This window comes from Lampetra planeri, chromosome 31 (genome assembly GCF_965212315.1).
Source record: "Lampetra planeri chromosome 31, kcLamPlan1.2.h2, whole genome shotgun sequence".
In the NCBI taxonomy this organism is placed as follows: Eukaryota; Metazoa; Chordata; class Hyperoartia; order Petromyzontiformes; family Petromyzontidae; genus Lampetra; species Lampetra planeri.
In genome coordinates, this window is record NC_136137.1 from 103,823 (window position 1) to 127,594 (window position 23,772).

The 23,772-nt window shown below is 46.2% G+C and overlaps 1 protein-coding gene across 2 annotated transcripts in view; it reads left to right on the forward strand.

Moving 5' to 3' along the window:
• The first annotated feature begins 13,040 nt into the window (after positions 1 to 13,040).
• Positions 13,041 to 23,772, forward strand: part of LOC144729035 (uncharacterized) — a 55,997-nt gene continuing 45,265 nt past the window's right edge. Inside the window, exons 1-5 of one of the 2 annotated variants that reach the window (XM_078608866.1) lie at positions 13,041 to 13,249; positions 16,325 to 16,600; positions 18,192 to 18,240; positions 18,664 to 18,713; positions 18,913 to 18,954. In XM_078608866.1, coding sequence (XP_078464992.1) covers positions 16,357 to 16,600; positions 18,192 to 18,240; positions 18,664 to 18,713; positions 18,913 to 18,954 — 385 coding nt within the window. In that variant the 5' untranslated portion in view covers positions 13,041 to 13,249; positions 16,325 to 16,356. Of the gene's footprint in view, positions 13,250 to 14,190; positions 15,607 to 16,324; positions 16,601 to 18,191; positions 18,241 to 18,663; positions 18,714 to 18,912; positions 18,955 to 23,772 lie in introns of those variants that run through there. The other variant, XM_078608867.1, reaches the window with a different exon arrangement.

Below are 23,772 nucleotides of genomic sequence, written 5' to 3' on the forward strand. Positions count from 1 at the left end.
GGAAATAACACATAAGAGGCATTGTTTAAGAAACTAAATTGGTTTGGACAGGACATCACTAGAAGCCACGATACATTCTGTAGTAAATAGACAATGCCTGATGATGAATTGTAATAGGACCACGAGTGGGCTCGTGCATGGCAGAGCGTCAATCGCACACAAACAATGAGAAAGTTGCCCCGTATAGAACTTTAGAAGAGTAACACCAAGTGCTGTGAGCGACCATCTATGAAGTCCAGAACCACGCCCGACCAAGAATAAGTTCAGATATCACTCACCACTTATGTTAGCCCAGAGACCAGGAATCGAACTTAGGGGAGCCTGGTTTGTAGCGCGGAAGGCTAACCACTGCGCCACCGCTCCCCGTCACACACTCTGAACTAAACCAATGTATTTGTATTTTATCCGGTAAGGCCCAATGAGCTATGTAGCTTTTTTCATAAGAGATCTGGCCACAAACGATTGCTCATCGAAGTGGCTTGTGTTGACATTTATTACAGTCAAATACTCTGAACGCATTTTCATTCTAAATGTGGAAGGAAAAACCAGAGGACCCGAAGAAAAATCCACGCGACCACGGGAAGAACGTGCAAACTCCAAATACGCAGGCGTCACGGTCGGGATGGAACCCACGAACTCCCCGCAGAGCAGGCGAGGTAGTCAACATCTCTCCACAGTGGAGCCCCACTCGCTGTGGTTCCCCACATTCTTGAGCCGTGTTTGCGAACCGAGCTGGTTTCGCCTTTGTCCGCTGTTTGCACACGCGGCCTCGAGCTTCGATCAATCAGTGCACACGATTCCTGTTAGCGGTCAGTGTCTCTGTTGTGATCGCCAGCCTCCCCTATTGTTAACGTCGCCCCAACCAGTGCAGTCACTCCGCTGCTAAGCAGGTGGAGAGGCTGCGTGGGGCGAGTGCGCGACCGGGCGACACGAGGTAGACTCAGCCTTAAATGAATACGTGGTGTGGAGAGTAAACATCACCATTGGGAAATACAAAAGTGGCCAGGCGTGGTGCTTGGCCACCCACCCCTCTCGTAAGCCCGTGCCGGACCTAATTGGTGCTTGCTAACAGCACTCTCCCCTTTCCCCAGCAGTCTATGAAGGTTATAGGGGGATTTTGGTGCACCCACTTACAACATGTGTCTGGGTGTCTTACATCCTCACGGGGTAAGAAGTAAGTTGTTGTTCGTCCTTCCCAAGCGCAGCCTCCTTTACAATCAATACGATGTGGCTCTCCTCCCTGGCCCACGTGTTCCTCTTGACGTTTCTCAGTGAAGCGTGCGCCTCTCCATGCCTATTTGTACACGTCTCAGCTGCATCTCACAGTCCCTACTAGGGCGGGAAGCCCCTACAGTTCCCCAGTTATCTTAAGAACTCTTCAGACTGCATCGCTTTAATGACCCATAGCAGGCGATCTTAAAAGGCTTCTGACAACGGTATTAAGTGCAATAAAGGAGATCACAACTGGCGTGGAGTGGGGAGTCCTTCATCCAGCAGTGAAATGCCAAAAGAGGTTGGGAAACTCTTGACTTTTGTTACGAGTCCATTGAGGCAGTCAAGCGTGGTTTTAAATTTAAGTTGATCAGTTTATACTCTATACATGTAATTATACAACTATCAAACTTTACAATTAATCGTTGTGTCAAACGATCTATAACATTTGCAATCCTGCATAACGTTGTACAGCCCGTCTCAAATAATAGCATTGAAAGTTATACAGTTTTGCAAAAATCATAATTTACAGATGGCGGCCTATCTACTACATTCTCTGGGAATACGCCAGAATCAAGCTCTCTATCCTGTAATTATAAAATATGAAAGTGAAGCAACATTTAATTCTGCATTGTTAAGCATTTTTAGTATCACATTGCAATACAAAGACAAGAAATTTGTAATAATGCAATATATATAAAAAACGTGAAGCAGTTTCTAGAGGTCACTGTGTGTTGAATGACTCTGTCTAGAGGTCACTGTGTGTGGGGTGACAGTGTCTAGAGGTCACTGTGTGTAGGGTGACAGTCTCTAGAGGTCATTATGTGTAGGGTGGCAGTCTCTAGAGGTAACCGTGTGTAGTGTGACAGTCTCTAGAGGTCACCGTGTGTAGGGTGACAGTGTCTAGAGGTCACTGTGTGTAGTGTGACAGTGTCTAGCGGTCACTGTGTGTAGTGTGACAGTGTCTAGAGGTCACTGTGTGTAGTGTGACAGTGTCTAGAGGTCACTGTGTGTAGTGTGACAGTGTCTAGAGGTCACTGTTTGTAGGGTGGCAGTCTCTAGAGGTAACCGTGTGTAGTGTGACAGTCTCTAGAGGTCACCGTGTGTAGGGTGACAGTCTCTAGAGGTCACTGTGTGTAGGGTGACAGTCTCTAGAGGTCACTGTGTGTAGTGTGGCAGTCTCTAGAGGTCACTGTGTGTAGGGTGACACTGTCTAGAGGTCACTGTGTGTAGGGTGACAGTGTCTAGAGGTCACTGTGTGTAGTGTGACAGTGTCTAGAGGTCACTGTGTGTAGTGTGACAGTGTCTAGAGGTCACTGTGTGTAGTGTGACAGTGTCTAGAGGTCACTGTGTGTAGGGTGACAGTCACTAGAGGTCACTGTGTGTAGGGTGACAGTGTCTAGAGGTCACTGTGTGTAGTGTGACAGTGTCTAGAGGTCACTGTGTGTAGTATGACAGTGTCTAGAGGTCACTGTGTGTAGTGTGACAGTGTCTAGAGGTCACTGTGTGTAGTGTGACAGTGTCTAGAGGTCACTGTGTGTAGTGTGACAGTGTCTAGAGGTCACTGTGTGTAGGGTGACAGTGTCTAGAGATCACTGTGTGTAGTGTGACAGTGTCTAGAGGTCACTGTGTGTAGTGGGACAGTCTCTAGAGGTCACCGTGTGTAGGGTGACAGTGTCTAGAGGTCACTGTGTGTAGTGTGACAGTGTCTAGAGGTCACTGTGTGTAGTGTGACAGTGTCTAGAGGTCACTGTGTGTAGTGTGACAGTGTCTAGAGGTCACTGTGTGTAGGGTGACAGTCTCTAGAGGTCACTGTGTGTAGGGTGACAGTGTCTAGAGGTCACTGTGTGTAGTGTGACAGTCTCTAGAGGTCACCGTGTGTAGGGTGACAGTGTCTAGAGGTCACTGTGTGTAGTGTGACAGTGTCTAGAGGTCACTGTGTGTAGTGTGACAGTGTCTAGAGGTCACTGTGTGTAGTGTGACAGTGTCTAGAGGTCACTGTGTGTAGGGTGACAGTCTCTAGAGGTCACTGTGTGTAGGGTGACAGTCTCTAGAGGTCACTGTGTGTAGGGTGACAGTCTCTAGAGGTAACCGTGTGTAGTGTGACAGTCTCTAGAGGTCACCGTGTGTAGGGTGACAGTGTCTAGAGGTCACTGTGTGTAGGGTGACAGTCTCTAGAGGTCACTGTGTGTAGTGTGGCAGTCTCTAGAGGTCACTGTGTGTAGGGTGACACTGTCTAGAGGTCACTGTGTGTAGGGTGACAGTGTCTAGAGGTCACTGTGTGTAGGGTGACAGTGTCTAGAGGTCACTGTGTGTAGTGTGACAGTGTCTAGAGGTCACTGTGTGTAGTATGACAGTGTCTAGAGGTCACTGTGTGTAGTGTGACAGTGTCTAGAGGTCACTGTGTGTAGTGTGACAGTGTCTAGAGGTCACTGTGTGTAGTATGACAGTGTCTAGAGGTCACTGTGTGTAGTATGACAGTGTCTAGAGGTCACTGTGTGTAGTGTGACAGTGTCTAGAGGTCACTGTGTGTAGTGTGACAGTGTCTAGAGGTCACTGTGTGTAGGGTGACAGTGTCTAGAGATCACTGTGTGTAGTGTGACAGTGTCTAGAGGTCACTGTGTGTAGTGTGACAGTGTCTAGAGGTCACTGTGTGTAGTGTGACAGTGTCTAGAGGTCACTGTGTATAGTGTGACAGTGTCTAGAGTTCACTGTGTGTAGGGTGACAGTGTCTAGAGATCACTGTGTGTAGTGTGACAGTGTCTAGAGGTCACTGTGTGTAGTGTGACAGTGTCTAGAGCTCACTGTGTGTAGTGTGGCAGTGTCTAGAGGTCACTGTGTGTAGGGTGACAGTGTCTAGAGATCACTGTGTGTAGTGTGACAGTGTCTAGAGGTCACTGTGTGTAGTGTGACAGTGTCTAGAGGTCACTGTGTGTAGTATGACAGTGTCTAGAGGTCACTGTGTATAGTGTGACAGTGTCTAGAGGTCACCGTGTGTAGTGTGACAGTGTCTAGAGGTCACCGTGTGTAGGGTGACAGTGTCTAGAGGTCACTGATGATAACCATCATTTTATTATTTAAATTACGAGCGTAGTTTAAGTATTTTACAGTGAAGATTTTGATTTAATGGTTGTTATTTTGATATGATCTAACAATGACCATGACTTGATGCTGTTGCTGATTCCACTGCTGCTGATGATGATCGCAGCAGAAGACACAAGCACAGCCTAAGGCAAAGTCACGTGATCCCCGTCTCCAATTTGCACTAATTGGTCAATCCGTTAACGGGATTCATGCACATTTACCACAGTCTACTCACATTGCTCTACTGATTAATAATCACACGCGCTTAAACTCTCAACCACGAATAATTGTGTTTGGTTTTATTTGGTAGGAAACCGGAGAGAACACACGGGGGGATATGAAGGAGTGACTCCGCAGTCCACACTACAACCTCCTGGCCCCTTAGACCGATGCCTACAACACCTGGCAAGGCCCTGGTGGGCACCCATCCAAGTATCAACTCAGCTTAACCTTGCTGAGCTTCTGATATTTGACTATCAGGAGCATTCATGGTGATTTGGTCGTCAGAAAAAAACAGTCCTGAGACTCGGTGAGGCTTTCCTGGATAAACTAAATAAAAATATTAATAAAATAATAAAAATAAAACATAATACAATAATTCTCACGACGTTTCGGCCACAACGCAAGTAGCCTTCTTCAGGTGAAGAACAGGTCTGTCAAGGAGACAGACCATTCAGATTCTGTCTCCTTGACAGACCTGTTCTTCACCTGAAGACGGCTACTTGCGTTGTGGCCGAAACGTCGTGAGAATTATTGTATTATGTTTTATTTGTATTATTTTATAAATTTCTTTCTACGTGACTTTACCGAAAGAACCAAGAAGATGAATCCCTGCAGTCACGAAAGCTTTAAATCGAAATTTAAATAAAAATAGTAATAAAAAAATACGTGCATTCATATTAAACGCATAATCTAAACACCTCACATCGCAGTGTTTTTAGCCGAGAGGACCCCCTACCATCAGCTTGTCCCATGATCATATTTGCTCTTCACCGCAGAGACGTTTTGATCATGTACACGGCTGTGTCGGTGCGTTTAATGGTTGGGGGAGGGGGGGGTTAGACTGATGTGCGGTGGCACAAGAGTCATGGGGTATGAAAAGTTTACCTGCCGCCCCAAGGAATGATCCTGCGTGTGGAATTTGCCAACGTGGCATTGAAATCCTCTGCTGTGCACTGCAAACGCCGTGCTGTGTACACACACCGCTCACCATGTTTTAACAATGACATGTTACAGTGTGTTTTATTTTGTGATTTTTATACAGTGCGTGCAAGTGAGATGTTATGTATTACAAATCGTTATTATGTATGTTACACTTCCTCCGCATCTTACATAGCCAACAGTGCTAATCAGAGGTGCGGAGGAAGGACAACAAACGAAACACAAAGTAATTTCTCAAGAAATTCGTTTTCGAAAAGTTTACCTGTACATATAAAGGAGCGCTTTTGTAAATCCACTGCTGGATTATGGCCTCCCCACAGCTCTCCGTGTTGCTGGGATTTCAAGTACATTTTGTTGAACCAGGTGGGGACTCGAGAGACTCAGGGTTGTTTTATCTAAAACAATTATCTGGGGCATTAGTCTACCCGTAGGGGTTGGTGATTGCTGTGTGTAATTCCAATAGAATAATTTTCGGTGTAATTTTGCTTGGCCATACTTCATGATGCGTGTTAATGTGTGTTTGAAGGTGGGAAGCAGATATTTTTTTAATTTGATGAAACCTTGTATGAAAGTTGTCTTCTCAGTATGGCAAGTCAGTACGTGACAAGTCTTACTAATTGGCTGAGTCGGGCAGTGGCGGGTTCAACGACACATTTATATTTACGCGATCTAACCCCAAAAAACTTAATGATGGTTTATGATGGTCTCTATTCAGACCAGAACCAATCTGGGCTCTTGACGCAACCACGACCTCAGGGCGTTGGCACAGGCCGGGCTGGCCAGTCCCAGGAATAGGGTCTCATTGTTGCCACAGCTGATGCTGGGACTGTCTTCGAGCACAGCCTTTTCTGTGTCGATGACCTGATGTGTTTTCCAATGAAAACAATACAATCAATCACAGAGTGTTATGTCAACATTGTTCTGTCAAACAGCAAGTCGTCACAGATCTACCGGTGTTACTAAGAGTTAGGATGTGTAAAGAAGATTGTCTCAATTGTCTCATCCCTGATGAAATAAAAAATTTAATTTAGAAAAGTGAATATGTAATGACTTTCTTTTCTAAAACACGTCAGTCATTGATGTTACGAGTTTCAAGAAAGTAATTAAAGTTTGCAGACACGTGCTTTATTGTTTAACACGTGGTAGGCTTTCGCCACTAATATTATCCAGAAGAGGTTTTTTGGGTTGGATCGCGTAAATATAAATGTGTCGTTAAACCCGCCACCACTCGACACAGGCAATTAGTAAGGATTGTCATGTTAACAGAAAATGCCAATTCGTTACGAGTACAGCACATTTGTGTGTTGGAGAGCAAATCCACACGTTTCGCCAGTAACTACAACTAGCATCATCAGGCGGACAGCCACATTTCTACATGACAAACCTTAATAATTGGCTGTGTCGGGTGGTGGCAGGTTTAACGACACATTTATATTTACGCGATCTAATAAAAAAAAACTCGATTATGGACGTGCTTTACTGTGAACCAATGTTTCAGGGCAGTGAACTGTAAATGCTCCAGTAGTTTTAAATGCCAGTGAGCATTTGGAAATTGTAGTGAAACGCAATTGCGTTTATCCTGAACGACAGGTCGCTGTTTTGGAGTGGCTTGTGAGCTGTAACCCGGCGACATTTCCCGCACATCTCATTCCGACCGCGTTATTCACGGTAGTCACCAAGGTGAGCTTCTTCTTAGGTTTTTTCGGTAAAGTCACGTAGGTAAAACATCAAAATGAATGAAAATAAAATAAAATAAAATAAAAAATCACGACGTTTCGGAGGCAACACAAGTCTCCGTCATCAGGTGGGACCTTGATGCAGCTAATCTGGCTGTGACGGTCCCACCTGATGACGGAGACTTGTGTTGCCTCCGAAACGTCGTGATTTTTTATTTTATTTTATTTTATTTTCATTAATTTTGATGTTTTACCTACGTGACTTTACCGAAAAAACCTAAGAAGATGATTCCTTGCAGTCACGAAAGCTTCAAATCTAGAACCAAGGTGAGCCTTTAATTAATGCATTTTGAGTTGTGTGAATTGGGCCACTACTGCTGATCCTGTTAGGGCGCACTTATCCTCCCTCACACAGACGCACGGCCGCATTAGTGCCGATTGTAGGATTTCGTGAGCGCAAACAATGGGCACATTCTTGAAATGACTTAGCACCTCTACTCGGAACAATGGCGTACAGTGCTCGCAAGCTCATGCGAGCTCCCAAGCGGGACCTCTTAGCAGCCAGATTAGATGCCTGCTACCTAGCTGAGCCTCGGCCTATCGAGTTACCAGCTCAAGGTTGCAGCGGCTTCCCTGACAGAACCGAGGGGGGTGGTCGCCTTTACTGATTAAGCCGTCGTCACTAACTCTCCCATGTGCTTTCGGATTTTACCGCGTGTTGGTTTGATTCGTGTGATGTCCGACGTTTCGCTCCGTGTGCTTCGGTTCCTGAATAAGCTCCCCGCCCGTGGAGGGAACAGCACGCGGTACAACTTGAACACCCATCACAGAGCACAACCGTGTGATGACCTACGCAGCCGTCACCTGTTAACAGGAAAGCGATATTGGTGAACACGCGTCTTGACACACGTACGGTGATGTCTCGACAGAAGGTGCAATCGGTCCTCCGATCGTGCTTGGCGTATCGCATAACCTCACCACAATGCAGGTATAAATCGGTAACTTTTCTGTCTCGTACTGCGCGTGTGAGCGGTACGGTGTGTGAGTGGTAGTGGCGGTGCGGTGTGAGCGGTCGTGTAGCAGCGGTTGGCGCTTTGCGCTACAAACTCGGTCATCCGAGTTCGATTCCCTCTCACGCCAACAGCGGTGACCATTATCTGAACCGTTCCTGGGTCTCTCCTAGGTCAACTCGGTCTCAAATGACTACCTGTTGCATTGTGTAAACATCGCCACTGGGGAGATAAAGGCAACCAGGCGTAGTGCTGGCCACCCACCGCCTCTCGTGCTGTGTCGGCCTTCATTAGGTGCCTACAGCACCTGTCCCAAAAGTATATTGCGCAATAAGTTCAACATACATCTCACACGTGCGTGCGTGCTCTGCGTGGATCATGGCTTGTTTATTTGGCAGAGAAATGTGTCGACAAACCAGTTCTCGGTTGTGTTTTTCTGGCTCTACATGTTGCTCGGCATGATGTCCGACGTTTCACTCCACTTGCTGGGAGCATCTTCAGGAAGCGTGATGTAGGACGAAACGTCGGATATCGTGCCGAACAACACGGTACGAGCTGAGAGTACGTCAGAGAGCTGCACAGTACCAATCCCTACACAGTCGGACAAACACGTTACCCTCTGAGTAATACAACGCACAAACTGTGTTTTCTGGATGGCAAAAGTGAGCGATTTTGACCAAGGGATCTGCCCTCCCATCATATCTCGTCACTAGTCGGCCGTATAATGCATGCAGCCTTATTTATTGTTATGTTTTCCCTCGTCTCTCTGTATTTGAAATAAATCGTGACCATTGAGACCTTTTCGCATATCTGTTGTTGTCTTATGGCATGGCTCGACAGCCAAAATAACAAAAGGAATTTTTGTTTGAATTCGGTAACTTTTCAATATTTCAAGAGGCGCAATGTATGTGACGACGAGACAGTCCTTTAATACTGGTAGGAACCTCCTGGTTACACCAGCCCACAGGGGATTATTGTGTCTGTCGTGCAGGGAGGGGCTGGGTGGGGAGGGGAGGGTGGGGAGGAGCTGGGTGGGGAGGATGGGGAAGGTGGGGAGGGGCTGGGTGGGGAGGGGCTGGTCACCCCGTGGTGCCCTTATAAAACTCAACGTTTAACCTACTCACGTTGGCTTGTGCCCACCCTCACAGTCGGGCATATTTGCGGAATACACCACGCCGCCGTTGACCCTGGCCATTGATCGAGCAACCCAACGTTCCTACCAGCTCCCTCCGCAGGAGGAATGTGTTAAATAACGTGACGAAGTAGTCCTTAAAGAGCCGCAGGTTGAGAACTGAACACGCTGAGGAAACAACACTCATGTAAAAGTTTTGCATTGGACTAAATTACTCTCTCTCTTGCAAGAGGACGGATCAACGGTTTAGTAATGAAATTATAAATGTTGTCGTATTACTCTTTGAAGCAGAATCTTTTATTTAGACTGGAGGAATCCGATGAGCTATGAAGCTCTTTCACAGATGTCCAGTAGTACTCTCAGGGTTTCCTTGACTGACTGCTGAACGACAGACCTGTTTTTGTTTATACTGGCATTATTGTTTTTATATGTGTGTGATTGAATAGTAGCACTCTTTATTGTTAACAGTGGGAGACAATACTATCCTTTATTGTTTAAATACTGATTAAGTGCCCGATTGCATTGTTCCTTATCAAACAAACCAGCAGTGTTTGTTTAGCAATCCTAATACAAAGATAAATGGAAGAATAAGACAAAAACAGATTACTTGAATGACCCTCCTCGATAAACCCTTCAGTTTAATTGGCAAAAAATGTTAATGCGGAGAAAAGGAGACGACCTTCTTAACGTTTATTTTTAAATCCTTTATATTAAGTTCACTTGCTTGCTTGCGCACTTACGACCGTGCAAATCTTTCGGTAGTTTTTTAACCCACTTCCTGTGATCCAATCGAGCTGACAGTTTGCACACAGACTCGTTGTGCGTGACAATTTATTTTTGTGAAAATTTTTTTCCAAAATTTTCAACATTTTAGGAAAAAAAAAATTACATTTAATTACCAATTGCTTAATGGTGGCAGGCAATCATCTGACCCATAGGTGGCAGCCATCTCAAGCCAGAGGACGAGAGGACTCTAGCCGCCCGTTTCAAAGACCAATGTGGGCTGGGTTGTGGCCCATTGAACACGTACTGTAATTTATTGTCTTGCTCTTTGTAAGAAACTGAAAACACAGCAAGGTCCTCCTGTCATGGAATGTAATGTAAACCAATAGAAAGCAAACAACAATAAACGTGTGCCTATTTTTAAATCCTTTATATTAAGTTCACTTGCTTGCTTGCTTGCGCGCTTACGACCGTGCAAATCTTTCGGTCGTTTTTTAACCCACTTCCCGTGATCCAATCGAGCTGACATTTTGCACACAGACTCGTTGTGCGTGAAATTTATTTTCGTGAAAAAATGTTTCCAAAATTTTCCACTTTTTAGGAAAATTTTTTTTTCATATTTAATTTAAAATACCAATGTGATAAAAATGAAACTCTTACTCAAGAAAAACTGAAATGAATAATAAAATAAAACCGATGCCACGCATATAAATGATTTATAGTGAAAAACTTTGTTTTTACGGGTTAATTTTTTAATTAACAAATATCGTATTTATGTGCACTGTGTGTACATTGTTAAATCGTTATCGTAGCTCGTTGCTGTGCAGATGTAAATGTTGAGAAGTCGTAAAGCCCCAAGTGGGTAGAAAGGTCACTAGTTGGTTGATTCTATCTCATGCCTTAACGAGCAACCATGGCAAACAGCTGCGCTATCGAGATGACTCATTGATTGATGCCTCAGAAAGTTCACGGGTTTGGCAACTGATTGGCCTAGTTAGAGCAAAGCGGCCTGCCCAATCAAAGCTTCTGACTGAACGTGTATTACTGTGCTTGTTGTTTACCCAGGAAACCCTCCGAGTCTCAATACTATCTTTTGAGGATCGCCCTGCCAAGTTTTTGCAGGAGGGGGCAATGTTGCAAGTTTGTGTAATTCAAATAGCATATTTTGGAGGTAAACTTTTGAGATGTTTGGTCAATACTAATCATATTGTGTGTTGTTTTAGCTACGGGAGATCCGGAGGAAACCCATATAGGACAGAGGGAGAACATTCACACAGAAAGGCACCCGAGTCGGGAATCGAAGCCAAGGAGCTCCGTGCTGCGAGGTGCAAGTGTACTCCGCGGCGCCACTCTGTCGCCCATTTAATTTCACGTGGCAATATCTCGCACAAGTGACGATGCATTTACACCACCCAGCTGCAAAGTATTTAGCCTCGAGATGCATGAAAGGTGCGGTGTAAATAATAAATGATGGTGAACTTATAGCAAAGATCCTACCGAATGTTGGTGGGGTGGTAACCAATCCGCATGTAACGATGCCTCTAATTCGTACAATGATCACTCGCAATACCCCCCCCACCCGCGCGCCAGGTGGGCCACACACAAATGCTCCCAGGTGATTTCTCCAACTTTCGAAAGCGTGAAAATTATCGTGGCGAAAAGTGCCATCTGGGGGAAAATAATCCGTCTGTGTGGAGGAGAAACAAGATGCCAGTTAATCATTGACCTCCACCGCAATGGATGATATTTCTGACTATGAAAGCTACCGCTGGTGTTTGCAGAGCGAGTTAAGGATGCCATGAAGAGTTGGTTAAATAAACTATTTAAAATGATTTTCATTGTCCCAGGTAAATCCCGCTGAGCTATGTAGCTCTTTTTTGAAAGCGACCTGGCCACAAATAATATCTCAACGAAGTGGCTAATCACGTGGAAATGTAGAGCAGCCAAATAATATCTCAACGAAGTGGCTAATCACGTGGAAATGTAGAGCAGCCAAATACTCGAAATGCATGTTTGTAAACGTGGAGGGAAACAACCAGAGGACCAAGAGAAAAATCCACGCGACCACGGGAAGAACATGCAAACTCCAAATACACAGGCGTCAGGGTCGGGATCAAACCCACTACCTCCTTCATACCAGGCGAGGGAGTTAACATCTCGCCACCGCAGTTTTTAAACATGAATTGATGTATTCTTGATTCTTTCTTTAACAATAAAATTCTCAGGTGTGAAAACCACAGTAAGAAAATGTGAAAAAAATGGCGGGTTTTATTCTAATTTTCTTGCTGTGGAGTTCACACCTGATGTTGATTGCTTGTGTTGCGATCGAAACGTCGCGATAATTTAATTGTTTAATTTTTATTATTTTATTATTTCCCTTCTACGTCACTTTACCGAAAGAACCAATAATATGAATCCATGCAGTCACGAAAGCTTTAAATCGAAAAATTAATTGATGTTGCATTATATTGACTCATGCTTAAATGTTTGCTTAGTTGCATAATCCGGAAAAAGCATTCCATAGGGAAATGTCACCTCTCGTAAGCATCTGTTAGCTTATCTTGCCATGTACTGTTGAGTGGACAGATGACCACACTTGCAGAAGCTTCTTCTCGCGTTTTTTTGTGCGCGAGTGTTTATTTACGTTTGTGTGTATTTGTGTTGGTGAAATAAATGCAAACGGGCAGGCTTTCATTCCTCTCTCCGAACTCGAGACGCCACCCATGCAGAGGTGGCCGAAAATGAGTTTCGATTTTTTTTCGCACGGTCCGCGCATTAGACGCATGACTCCAAGGGGCGATTGTGACTGGCAGACGATTAGCACGGTTGGGTACGTACGGTGCGAAAGAAGTTCCATATACAGTACATACATACGTGGATAGTCAATACGACTGTGCCTCGGTAACTCTCGCCTCGGGGGCTACGCGGATCACGCGTTGAATATGCGTCTTAATTTGCACTCTTTGGTAAATAATAATAATGCACTGCTCAATCCGGGCCTCGAGGGTTTTGGTTGTCGGCAAAAAGCGTGACGCAGGGAGGGAGTGGTGCAAAGGGCAGGGCGGACGAACTCGCGTTGACGTGTGTGTGCGCGCCGTGCTATCTTTAGCCTCCGTCAATCGGCTCGCTCACCTGTGTTGCTGCTTCGAGTGTGTGGCAAGTCGCTCGCAACTGCGGCATGGGCGCTTTGTCTGCCGCTGTGAAAGCTCGCTGCTGACGTCCCGAGAGCAACAACAAAAAACCCCGCCACCGTGAGTAATCCTTGCCGTTCCTCGTTCGTGTTTTCGGATACCGAGTCGAGATGGTGTTAGCCAGAGCGGGTCGTCAGTGTGGGCAATCCTAGGTGGTGGTGGTGATGATAATGGTGGTTGTGGTGGTGGTATGCGTGCGTTTACAAAGCTGGTGTTGGGCAAGATCAGCACACAGGTAGGGTGTATATGTTGTATGACGTGGTGCAGCGCATTTGGAAAACCCATGTTGGAACTCAACTTGATCGTGTACAGTATTTGGACCATGTGATAATATGAGCAACTATTGTCTTAAAAGTTTAAACTAATATGTTTATATAACTTGCCTGGCATGTTTACAGTGTCAGATTCATGACTTTGTGTCAGGTATAAGGGGAATAAATGACATGTACATGGTAGGAAAATACAATAGCTAACATCTCTAAACACAAGCCAAAAGAGAATGCGGTTTGAAAAAGTTGAGTCTGTAGGTTTTTATATCATGTGTACCCTATGGTTCATTGTCACTCGGTGGCTTCTGTGACAAGTTGAGGTGTTCTTCTGTATGCTACAGGTCCGTGCTTAACCGTTCCCACTTAGACCCTGAGTTCAAATACAGGGGTTTCAACTCCCCGTGATTAAATCTGGTACTCATTAGTTCAGGAGCTTCAGACCATATGTTTGACTGTTGGTACCACCTGCACTGGCATCAATTTCGTGGTTCCAATGTTTTAATATGGCCAATTACAGAGAATTAAATCAATCGGCTACTAAGGTTTTTCTAACTTAGTACCAATTCTGCTCTGGCCCGGGCAGGCTGGGGAAACTAAACCGGAAGTATTTACATCTGACGTCGAAGCGCCGGGGCCCCCCAAAGCACGGGCCCCCCAATGCACGGGCCCCCCAAAGCACGGGCCCCTCAAAGCACGGGCCCCTCAAAGCACGGGCCCCCCAAAGCACGGGCCCCTCAAAGCACGGGCCCCCCAAAGCACGGGCCCCTCAAAGCACGGGCCCCCCAAAGCACGGGCCCCCCAAAGCACGGGCCCCGGGACAGTCGCCCCAATTCGCCGTAACCTAGGAACGGCTCTGGTTCTGGCCATGGACTACAAGTACAGTATGTTCATGGTCTTAGCCCAGTCACCAATGACTGTACCAAAGCCCCATTACATTCAATTTTTTAAAGAACTTAATTTGGTTAAATTCCAGCTTAAAGAATGCCCAATATGAGTTTGGCGGTCTTGGAACAAACCCTGGTCTTTATGGCCAAGCGGGTGGGAAAGTGCTACCTCCTAATGCGTGGACCAGAGGTCGCTTGAAGGGACCTCGGTGGTAGCTCTGGGGAGTTGTACTGCTCTGTGAGAGTTGCGAATGGTTTGTTAGCTCATGACACTGATAGCGCAAGCAGGATACATTTAGGTACCAATATCAAAATACACCGCACTTAATTGGTGCTCGTACAGGCTTTTGCGGGTGCAATGATCATAAATCTGTTCCTTAACTGTCGTGGCGACGAGTCTATGCGAAACAATAAATGAATTAGGCATCTCGAGTCTAAGCGGATGGATAAGAAGTGTCCAGAACGCTAATGTTTGGCAACAAGGACCTCGTGCAAGGTTGCATAACATGGAGACTGTAGCTACAGGATACTGCTTGTAAATCTTTGTGACCTGTCGTCGCGGGAGGACAGATGGTCTGGAATAGTCCGTGGAAAGTGTTTTTGTCCAGCTGTGGTGGTGATCGTTGCTTTTTTGCACCGAGATGCTCTCTGGGGGGTCTTACCTGCTCATAAGTAAGGGTCATCCGTCTAGGTTGCCTCGGCTTTGTGTTGACATCCATTTTGTGTCGGGGACAAACACAACTTCGAATTGCCACGTGAGGCTAGCTTTTCCTCGATTGCTTTGGTAAGTCATGATTTCTTGCTATTGGTCATGTATTTAGAATATGCGCAACAACAACAAATGACAACACCGAAATTTCTCGGTGCTTATTTAGGGTCAAATTGTAACCTGCTGTGGTGGTTTTTTAACTTCCAGGCATGTTGCCTTCTATGTTCAGTGCTCTATCAGACTCTGCTTCTTAATTGCATTGGCGTTTTCGGACTTGTTTTACAATCCAATGAATGGATGAACTGGCATTGACACTGCGTGCTTCCCATCACCTAACACAACTTCTCGTGGTACAGGTGCCCCGACTGGCATCAATCTGCCAGTAGGGGGGGGGCGACAACAGCGATGTGTGTAAGTTATGGGTACACTTTAAATATTTTTACAAATTTTAACTGAGCTTGACATTGTAATTTTTTGTTGTTGTCGGGGAAAACCGGGAGAAACAGGAAGAAAGCCATGCAGAACACGGGGAGAACATAAACTCCACTCAGAAAGGTGCCCGAATTGGGAACCTAACCCCCCAGGTCCTTATTCCTTACTCCTTATTCCTGTGAGGTGTAAATGTTACCACTGCATAACATTACATAACGATTATGAAATTGATGTGTATAGTTCAGATACCACTAACTAATCATGGCAGATCAACTGTAATCATGCTTGGATGCATCAACTTTGCCCGTGGTCGGTTTGAACCAGTGGACTATTTGTTTATTGAAACTGCCAGGGCGGGGGGGGGGGGTACTTGCCTCGCGCACCTAATGCTGCATGGATTAGCGAGGTGGTTTTGCTGGGATATTTCTTTTTGATGTTGCTGGGGGTTACACACCGCAGCAGCTCGTTAGTGGCCAGTCACTCGCTGTCCCCTGCTGAGTAATGACGTGGCAGGTAATGTCAACATTTGCCACAGCCCTTCCACCACTGTGATAGCTTTTGTTTGTGGAAACTCCCTCATGTGGCTCTGTTTCTGTTTTGCTGTCCATCGCTCTCTCGGTCTCGTGTCATCACTTCACAGATACTTTGACTGCAATTGAACCGGCTAATTTTTGACAAAAATAATTTCCGGCAAATAACACAACTCTATTTTGAATAATTCGACAAACATTCTCCGGACAGCATTGCTGCATAACTAGTCCTGATTATTCAACTCTGCCTTGCTATTTCTGAAGCGCTAACAGAGAGTATAATTAACAAGATGAATTCTGCTCGTTTTCAGGTTCTTCGTGTTGTCCCGAGTAACATGAAAAGATGCTCTCGGTGGCCTTCGGTGCCATCGTTCAGGGCGAGCCTGACCCGATCATGACCTCTCCTGCTCTTCCTCCTGACCCTGCGCTGGCATCCGATCCTTTCCCTGGCACCGTCCGCAAGCCCGGCCGCGTCCACACAAAGCGGCTGTCGTGGGCGAGAGGGAGCGAGTCGTGGCGCGAACGGTCGTCGCGCGAGCACAGCTACGATGGCAATGTGTCGGCGGAGGCTTCGCCGGCTCAGAATGGTAACAACAACAAAAAGCCTCTTGCGAGTTTACTCTCTAAATAAAGCGCACCACGTGATTTCCCAGCGAGAAGGTGTGCGTGTTTGAATACGTTTGGCGCTTCAAAACATCTACTGTTGGTGGTTGATGTGGTAATGCTTTAGGGAAGGAATGCAATGTTGACCCGTGCACCATGGCCTTGCAGTGTGCAGTGGTGTTTTGCACAGCTCTTTGGGCGCACAACTGATCCAGATGAATTCCCGATGACTAAAAATTCCCATCTCTGATGCACGGGGTTGATGGTTGCATGGCAGACAAAAAGCTGTTGGCCATGTTTTCAACATGTACACACTGATTGCTTCTCAAGTACTCTGCCCAAGGACGGGTCCATGGCTCAAGTTCCCTCCTACCGATCACATCCCACTTGGACTATTCACCTTGCAGGACCAACAACACTCTGCACAAGGATTCTCGAGTCGTGCTGAAGAGAGTTTGTGGAGGTGGCTCCCCTTCGTCTCTCTCGCCTTGCGTTTCGTGTGATATAATCACCGGATGCGGCATAACGTCAAACCCAGAGCCTACAGGCACATGGGCACTCTTTGCTTCTCGATCAAACTCTGTGGTGTTCATTTTCCTTGACCAGTAACACCCTCGTGTGCATCTGAGTTTTATGCAAAAATCTATATTTTTCGACGCTTTATTGCATTTATTTTTTCATATGGTTCAGTCCCTGACCGGTAGATTTGTAGTTTAATCAGGCTCTGATAAAACCCTAAGTGATATTGAATATCGTCCACAGCCAAGAGTAGGGGTTAATTGAAAGGCATAGAAAATATGAGAATACACACATAGATGATTGCATTCCTTGGTAGATTCCTCCTGCAAGGATTTTACATTGGATTTTGCGCCTGGCGTTGTGGACCGAGTCACGAGTTGCGTGTGAGCATCACATTGCTGCGGGCCTGCTGTGTGTATGCACTGCCTTGCGCTGCCAGTGGTTATTTCATCGGCGAAGCTATTGAGCCCTCATGCTCTGAGCGCTACAACCCATGGTGGAATTTGTGCTTCAGAATTCACACACTCCGGGTGCATGCGAGTCGGTGAGCTGTGCTCCCACTCGGTGCACTCGCGAGGCCTTGGTGAGATGCGGCGTCTGCCGCTGGCTCTGATATGGCATCAATGGCCATGTGTTTATTAACCGCGAGCCACTCTTAATTCCAGCGTGCTTACATGGGGTGGTTTGTGGTTGTTAACGACCAGTGCGCCAGCGTTCTAATCATGGCGTTTAAAAAGCCAAGAATTATGCCGTCCATAATTTACATTTAATTTGTGCCCGATCAGGTTGTGTGCTGTGGAAAATCGGCCAATATTTGTGCACATTGAGAACTTATAAACTGAGTGGTTTGTTGTAGACGTTACCTCCCCTGTCGGTTCATAGTGGCGTAGGCGTACTAAACAAAACGTGTTGCTGGTATGCGTGGCGGTGCATTTGGTCGTATGAGCCATTTTTAAAGGCTTTAAAGGATTGTCTTCGATGGCTCATGCAGTGCAATACAGCGATGGCATAGGTGCTGCTTCACGTGACTACAAACATGTTTGGTCTGTGTTGCAGGAGGCTACAGCATCCACACGAGCGTGCACGAGTGGCTGGATGACAGTGCGTAAGTCGTGTGTTCTTGAATGTACACATTACACTTGCATTACCACACCAATCCTGCCTCTTGCCAGGACATTGCGTCAGGGGCCACGACAGAGTTTGAGGAATTGGTGCATGAGGCAGTTCCATCCCAGCACTGATAGTCCATGGGTCAGAGGAGAGATTGGCACTACCAAAAATATCACAACTTGAGTCATACCGATTTATTCATATTACCTAAGAAGAGTTGAAAACTCACTCATTTATCACGTAATTATATAAGCTCACCTACAAACATTGGCTCTGCTGGGCTCGTGGAACTACGATGAGCTGGGTTGCCGGGTTCCCAGCAGCTGCACCGCAATGTAAACTTACACTGCTCTATAAAGATGAGTCGTGATGTGTTTAATGAGAGGCCAAACCCTGGATATCCCTTCCTCTATTCAAGGAATTGTGATGAGAGCAGCGCAGCAGAGACGAGTAACTTGTGCAACAGAGGTGAGCGATGTTACTGTGCTTCTGCTTCATTGTGTTTTATGTTGTGCCAGTTACAATACAGGACATTGATTCAAACTGAATTCACTCAGTTTTTTGCTTTTCATGTACAAAGTGTCAAATCGTGTTTTACCCCCCCCCCCGCCCAATTGAAATTGTTTTGTTGCTGGAGTTGATTTGCTTTATTCAACATTGTTTTCAGGATCAATAGGATCAGAAGATGACCTTTCACTTGGGGCTGAAGGTAGGCCTTGGATCTCCATCCCATTAATGAGCTTGTATAAGTTTGAAATGTTTCACAGCCATATTTGCTTCCTGTGCAGTTAGCACTTGTATTTTTGAGTGCAGCAAATATCAAAATAGCTTTCATAATCTCTTAAGTTCAACCGGTTTACTGGAATGTGGTTTGTAGATTTGCCTTTAAGCCTGAGCACGGAGAGCATACTGACAGCCCTCGGGTTATGAGCATAATTTGTTCCTGAGACCCGTTTTTAAGTTCAACGGTTCGTAAGTCTGAACACGATAATGCACTGTTTTTAAATCCCCATGTGGTCAGTGTTATGAAATTGCATGTAACTCCATATAAAATACTGTACAGTAAATAAAACATGAAATAAAGTAACATACATAGAAAAAAACTTGATTTCTTTTCACTTACCTTGAGTCCTGATGCTAGCTTGTCGCCGGAAGGGGGGCAAGGAGTCGTCACAATTGCGCGCACACACACACGGGGCACGCGCGCGTGCACACAGACACACACAAACACATGGGAGCACACACACACGGGGCACGCGCGCGTGCACACAGACACATACAAACACATGGGAGCACACACACACGGGGCGCGCGCGCGTGCACAGAGACACACACAAACACATGGGAGCACACAGACACACACAAACACATGGGAGCACACACACACGGGGCACGCGCGTGCACACAGACACACACACAAACACATGGGAGCACACACACAAAAAAGACAAAGATCCCCCGTATAGCCTTAATCGACTGTAGGGGCAAGTGCTGTTAGCGAGCACCTATAACGGCGGCAAGGCACACGAGGGGGTGGGTGACCAACATCACGCCCGGCCGCCTTTGTCTCCCTAGTGGAGATGTCTACACACTGCACCAGGTACTCATTTGAGGCTGAGTCGACCTAGGGGAGGCCCAGGACCGCTTCAGATTGTTGTCACTGGTGTTGGCCGTGAGTGGGAATCGAACTCGGGTCGCCAGATTCGTAGCGCAGCGCGCTAACCGCTACACTACCGCTCCCCACACAAAGACAGATACATACACAAAGACAGATACACACACACCCTAACTATGAGGATCTCCCATATAGCCTCAACAAGCTGGTGGGGCAAGGGCTGATAGCGAGCAGTGTATATGAAGGCCGGCATGGCACACGAGGGGATGAGTGGCCAGCGCCTTTGTCTCCCTAGTGGCAATGTTTACACACCACACCAGGTCCTGGTGTTGGAAGTTCCTGGTGTTAGAAGTTCGAGCACTGTCTGTACTCATCATGACTTTTTCTTTATCCGGTTTACTGCCTGCAGTAAAATAGCTGTAACCATTTGGGTAGTGCCACGAAAAATGGTTAAACTTTGGACTCTGGAGATTAACATCTTCCAATCACTCGAGGTAACTTTAAAGGGGCTCAAATATGTGCATGCTAAAGGGGTCTGCTGTATCCTGCCCACCACAGCAATGCTTTAGTGAAAAGATAATTACGTCAAATTGTTCACCGGTGGCAGGGGTCCTGGTAGTGCAAGGAATAGAATTTAATTGTATCAGCTGGAGAGGCCCCTCTGGCCCAAGGGCCCCCTGTGCACTTTCACTGCCTGCACACTCGACGTCTACGCGACTGATGTACCCCCGCTGCATCGCGGACCTCGGTGATATTTCTGGGTCACGGCTCGGTGTCACAATGTCAGGCATTCCCAGCGTGACAAGCACACAGTCCTGCGAACTTCTCTCCCGGCTTGTCTGACGACTGACCAGCGTGCACCCCAAGTCATAACATTTATTAATAACCTTTATCGACACTTCCGGCAACGTTGATCCTGATCCTCGTTCGCGTGAGCTGCTCACTGGTGTTTAGCAGAACGATGATCGTGGAACTCGAGGAGCCGCTGGCTGCTGGGAGCTGCCACAGGTGTTGGCGTTGCTTCAGGACTCGCCGGTGGTTATTGACTGGCAATGGCCGGATGGGAATGAATGCAGCCGTGTGCCACAGTTCATTCATAACGATTCGAACGCAGCCGACATGCCATTACGGAAAAAACTAATGTAAGATTAACTGCGCCTTCACTGTTGCTGCGGTTTCTGGGAATTGGTGTCTTCTTGAACAGCACCGCCGCTCATTAGGTCACCCGCTAGACCGCGTTGCTGCTCCGCTAGAGCCAATTCGAGCCTCCCTCGGCTCGCTGTTGGAGGTTTGGTAATGCATGGTCAGTGACATCTGCTCAGGAAGTTTACAATTTAGTCGTGTTTAGCATCCAGCAGAGACCCCTCTGCTGCTCAAAAAACATACATGATCATGTGATTGGAGGTCACCTCCAACTAACTTACAGACACTTTTTAAATCCATTAAAGGATGAAGGGTTTCCACACAGTGTCGGTTCGTGGTGGTTGTTTGACTGCACTTAATCTGCACTAATTATTTGGTTCAAGTTTATTCAAGTTTCATTTATTAGGTAGAGCCCTGTGAGCCATGCGGCTCTTGAGTCGGGTGCAACCACAACAAACAAAATATGAACAGAGAACATCTTAAAGCTGCGTTGGCAGTGGTGCACTAGCACAATTAACAAAAAACGTATGTCCCTTGTCAAAAACACTGCCTTAAATGAAAACATGAATACATACAATCGGCAACGTTTTGGGAAATGGCCTTTCATGAAAGTACATAAACAGAGAGGCTAGAGAGATAGAGTTGAGACTAACTTAACACCATGGAGGCTGATGGGAAGTTAATATTTAAAATATTATTTAGTATTAGATATACCCTTTAATAGTCAAAAGTATTATTTAACAAGTGCATTTACATTTTAAAAACTCATGTTGCTGGCACAATGCATTGTGGGAAGGTTTATTCTTGTGAGGACAAACAAGGTTCAACCCCCCTGCTAGTGCATCCCTGGTACCCAATCACTGTTTCAATAAATGCACGGCTGACCACTGCTGCTCAGTGCAAGGCTGGAATCGAGTTGACGTGCCAAGGGCTGGTTCCGATATGACACACCACTGATTAGTAGCCGTGGCTGCTGGGTTCATAGCACGGTGCGCAAACCACCGTGCCACTGCTTGGCCCATCACCTCTGACTAGTTTTGACTATGTAACAATCACGTTAGTACTGCTCGAGCTTTGCAGGGAAAAGGAGGAAAACCGATCATTTATTAACGTGATGAGGATTCAATCATTTCGTGTCTATCGGGCCACCATAGACAGACCAGTGATAGTGGCCATTCGTGGGCACAGGCCCTCGTACGGTCTGTGACTGAGCTCGTATCGTCAATGTGGTATTGATTGCAGTAATAATGAACTATAAATGCACTACCGAATGTCGTGAAGCGGAGCAAAGACTGCGGTATACAAACAATCGTCTTTCCGTGATGTCATCTGTTGTTGACAAATTACTGAATTTGACGAACGGTCCTGGCGCCTGGTGGCAGCTAATGTCACCGCGCTGGTGGAACTCTGTCACTTTGCCGCTTGTCTCAGCATCTGTCCACATGGATCACGATTCCCTCTTTGCGAAATAAAAAAAACAAGTCACTTTCATTATTTGTTTCCATTCCGCAAACGCTTTTATTTGATTTGTTACATGAATCCAATATTCATGTTTGATGGTCACAAATCACTGCGATGATTGATATCCTGCTGTTATTTTAAAGAAAAAAATCGAAGGCAGTTTTCAAATCAAAGGAACTTTATTACACGTTGCATAAATCACGAGAATTTGTTCTTGCGGCACTCGCAATTCTAAAAATAAAGCCTTTTAATGAATGTTCTTATTGTGCTGAAAGCATTAGTTAACCTTGTTTACGCAGAAAGGTATCAGGAGTATTGTTCAATTGAATGAAAAGGGCCATCTGCTTCTGCTGCTAATTGCCGTCCGCGTGCGTTACCACTCGCGAATGCGCGAAAACGCACTCGGTGTCGTCCCGTCTGTCACAGCCAATCGCCTGTCGCCTCTGGCTTCACTTCCCTCCTCCTAATCCATTGTGGGCCACGCATCTTTTTGATGAAGTGGACTAGCGAATCATCTCTTAAGTGATGTGGTAGGGGGAATGGTTTGGCATTTGAGTTGAGCTGCATCGCGTTGTTTGCACAACCCTGTGTGTGGCCTGTCGACCGCACCATCATCATGGGCGGTGACGTGGCCCAGTAGCGCGTTCACAGCTTGTTGCAGAAGGTCCCCTATTCTAATCCGACAGGCCACCCTGGTTATTACTGCGAGTGTATCGTAAAATGTGCCATCGTGTCCATTAAGTGGGTGTAAAAAATAGGTCATTGTGTCCAAATTTGCAGAATTAAGAACATTTTTACCTGCAGATTACTAAATTGGAATTACACGTAGCAATCACTGCCTCCCCCTCCCCCACCCCACTGGCAGCCTAATGCCAATTGCAGACCATCTACTGAGTACCTATGCATTCGTTAATACCAGTTCATTTCTATCACTGGATATGTGTGTGTGTGCGCTTTGTGCACCGTGTATGTTCCTGTCTCGTGTAATTTACCGTGGCATGGGATGGCACTTTCGCTTCCTCCTTCCCATCCCCGACGACTGGGACCCATGCATCTGGATTTACTGCTGCCAGTTTTCCGTTCCATCCCTTTTTCAAAGAGACTTTCATCATTTGCTTACATTTTAGAGCCACAATTTGTAACTGGCTTTGTGAGTGTAGCCTCTTCTGGTTTGTTGTAAACGAACATATAATATGTAGCATGCGTCTCTATTATGGAAGTAGCATACGCATATACATGGACAGTCAATTTGTAAATCCACTGCTGGATGAGGGCCTGCCCATATCGTGTGAGTTCTGGGGGTAATTT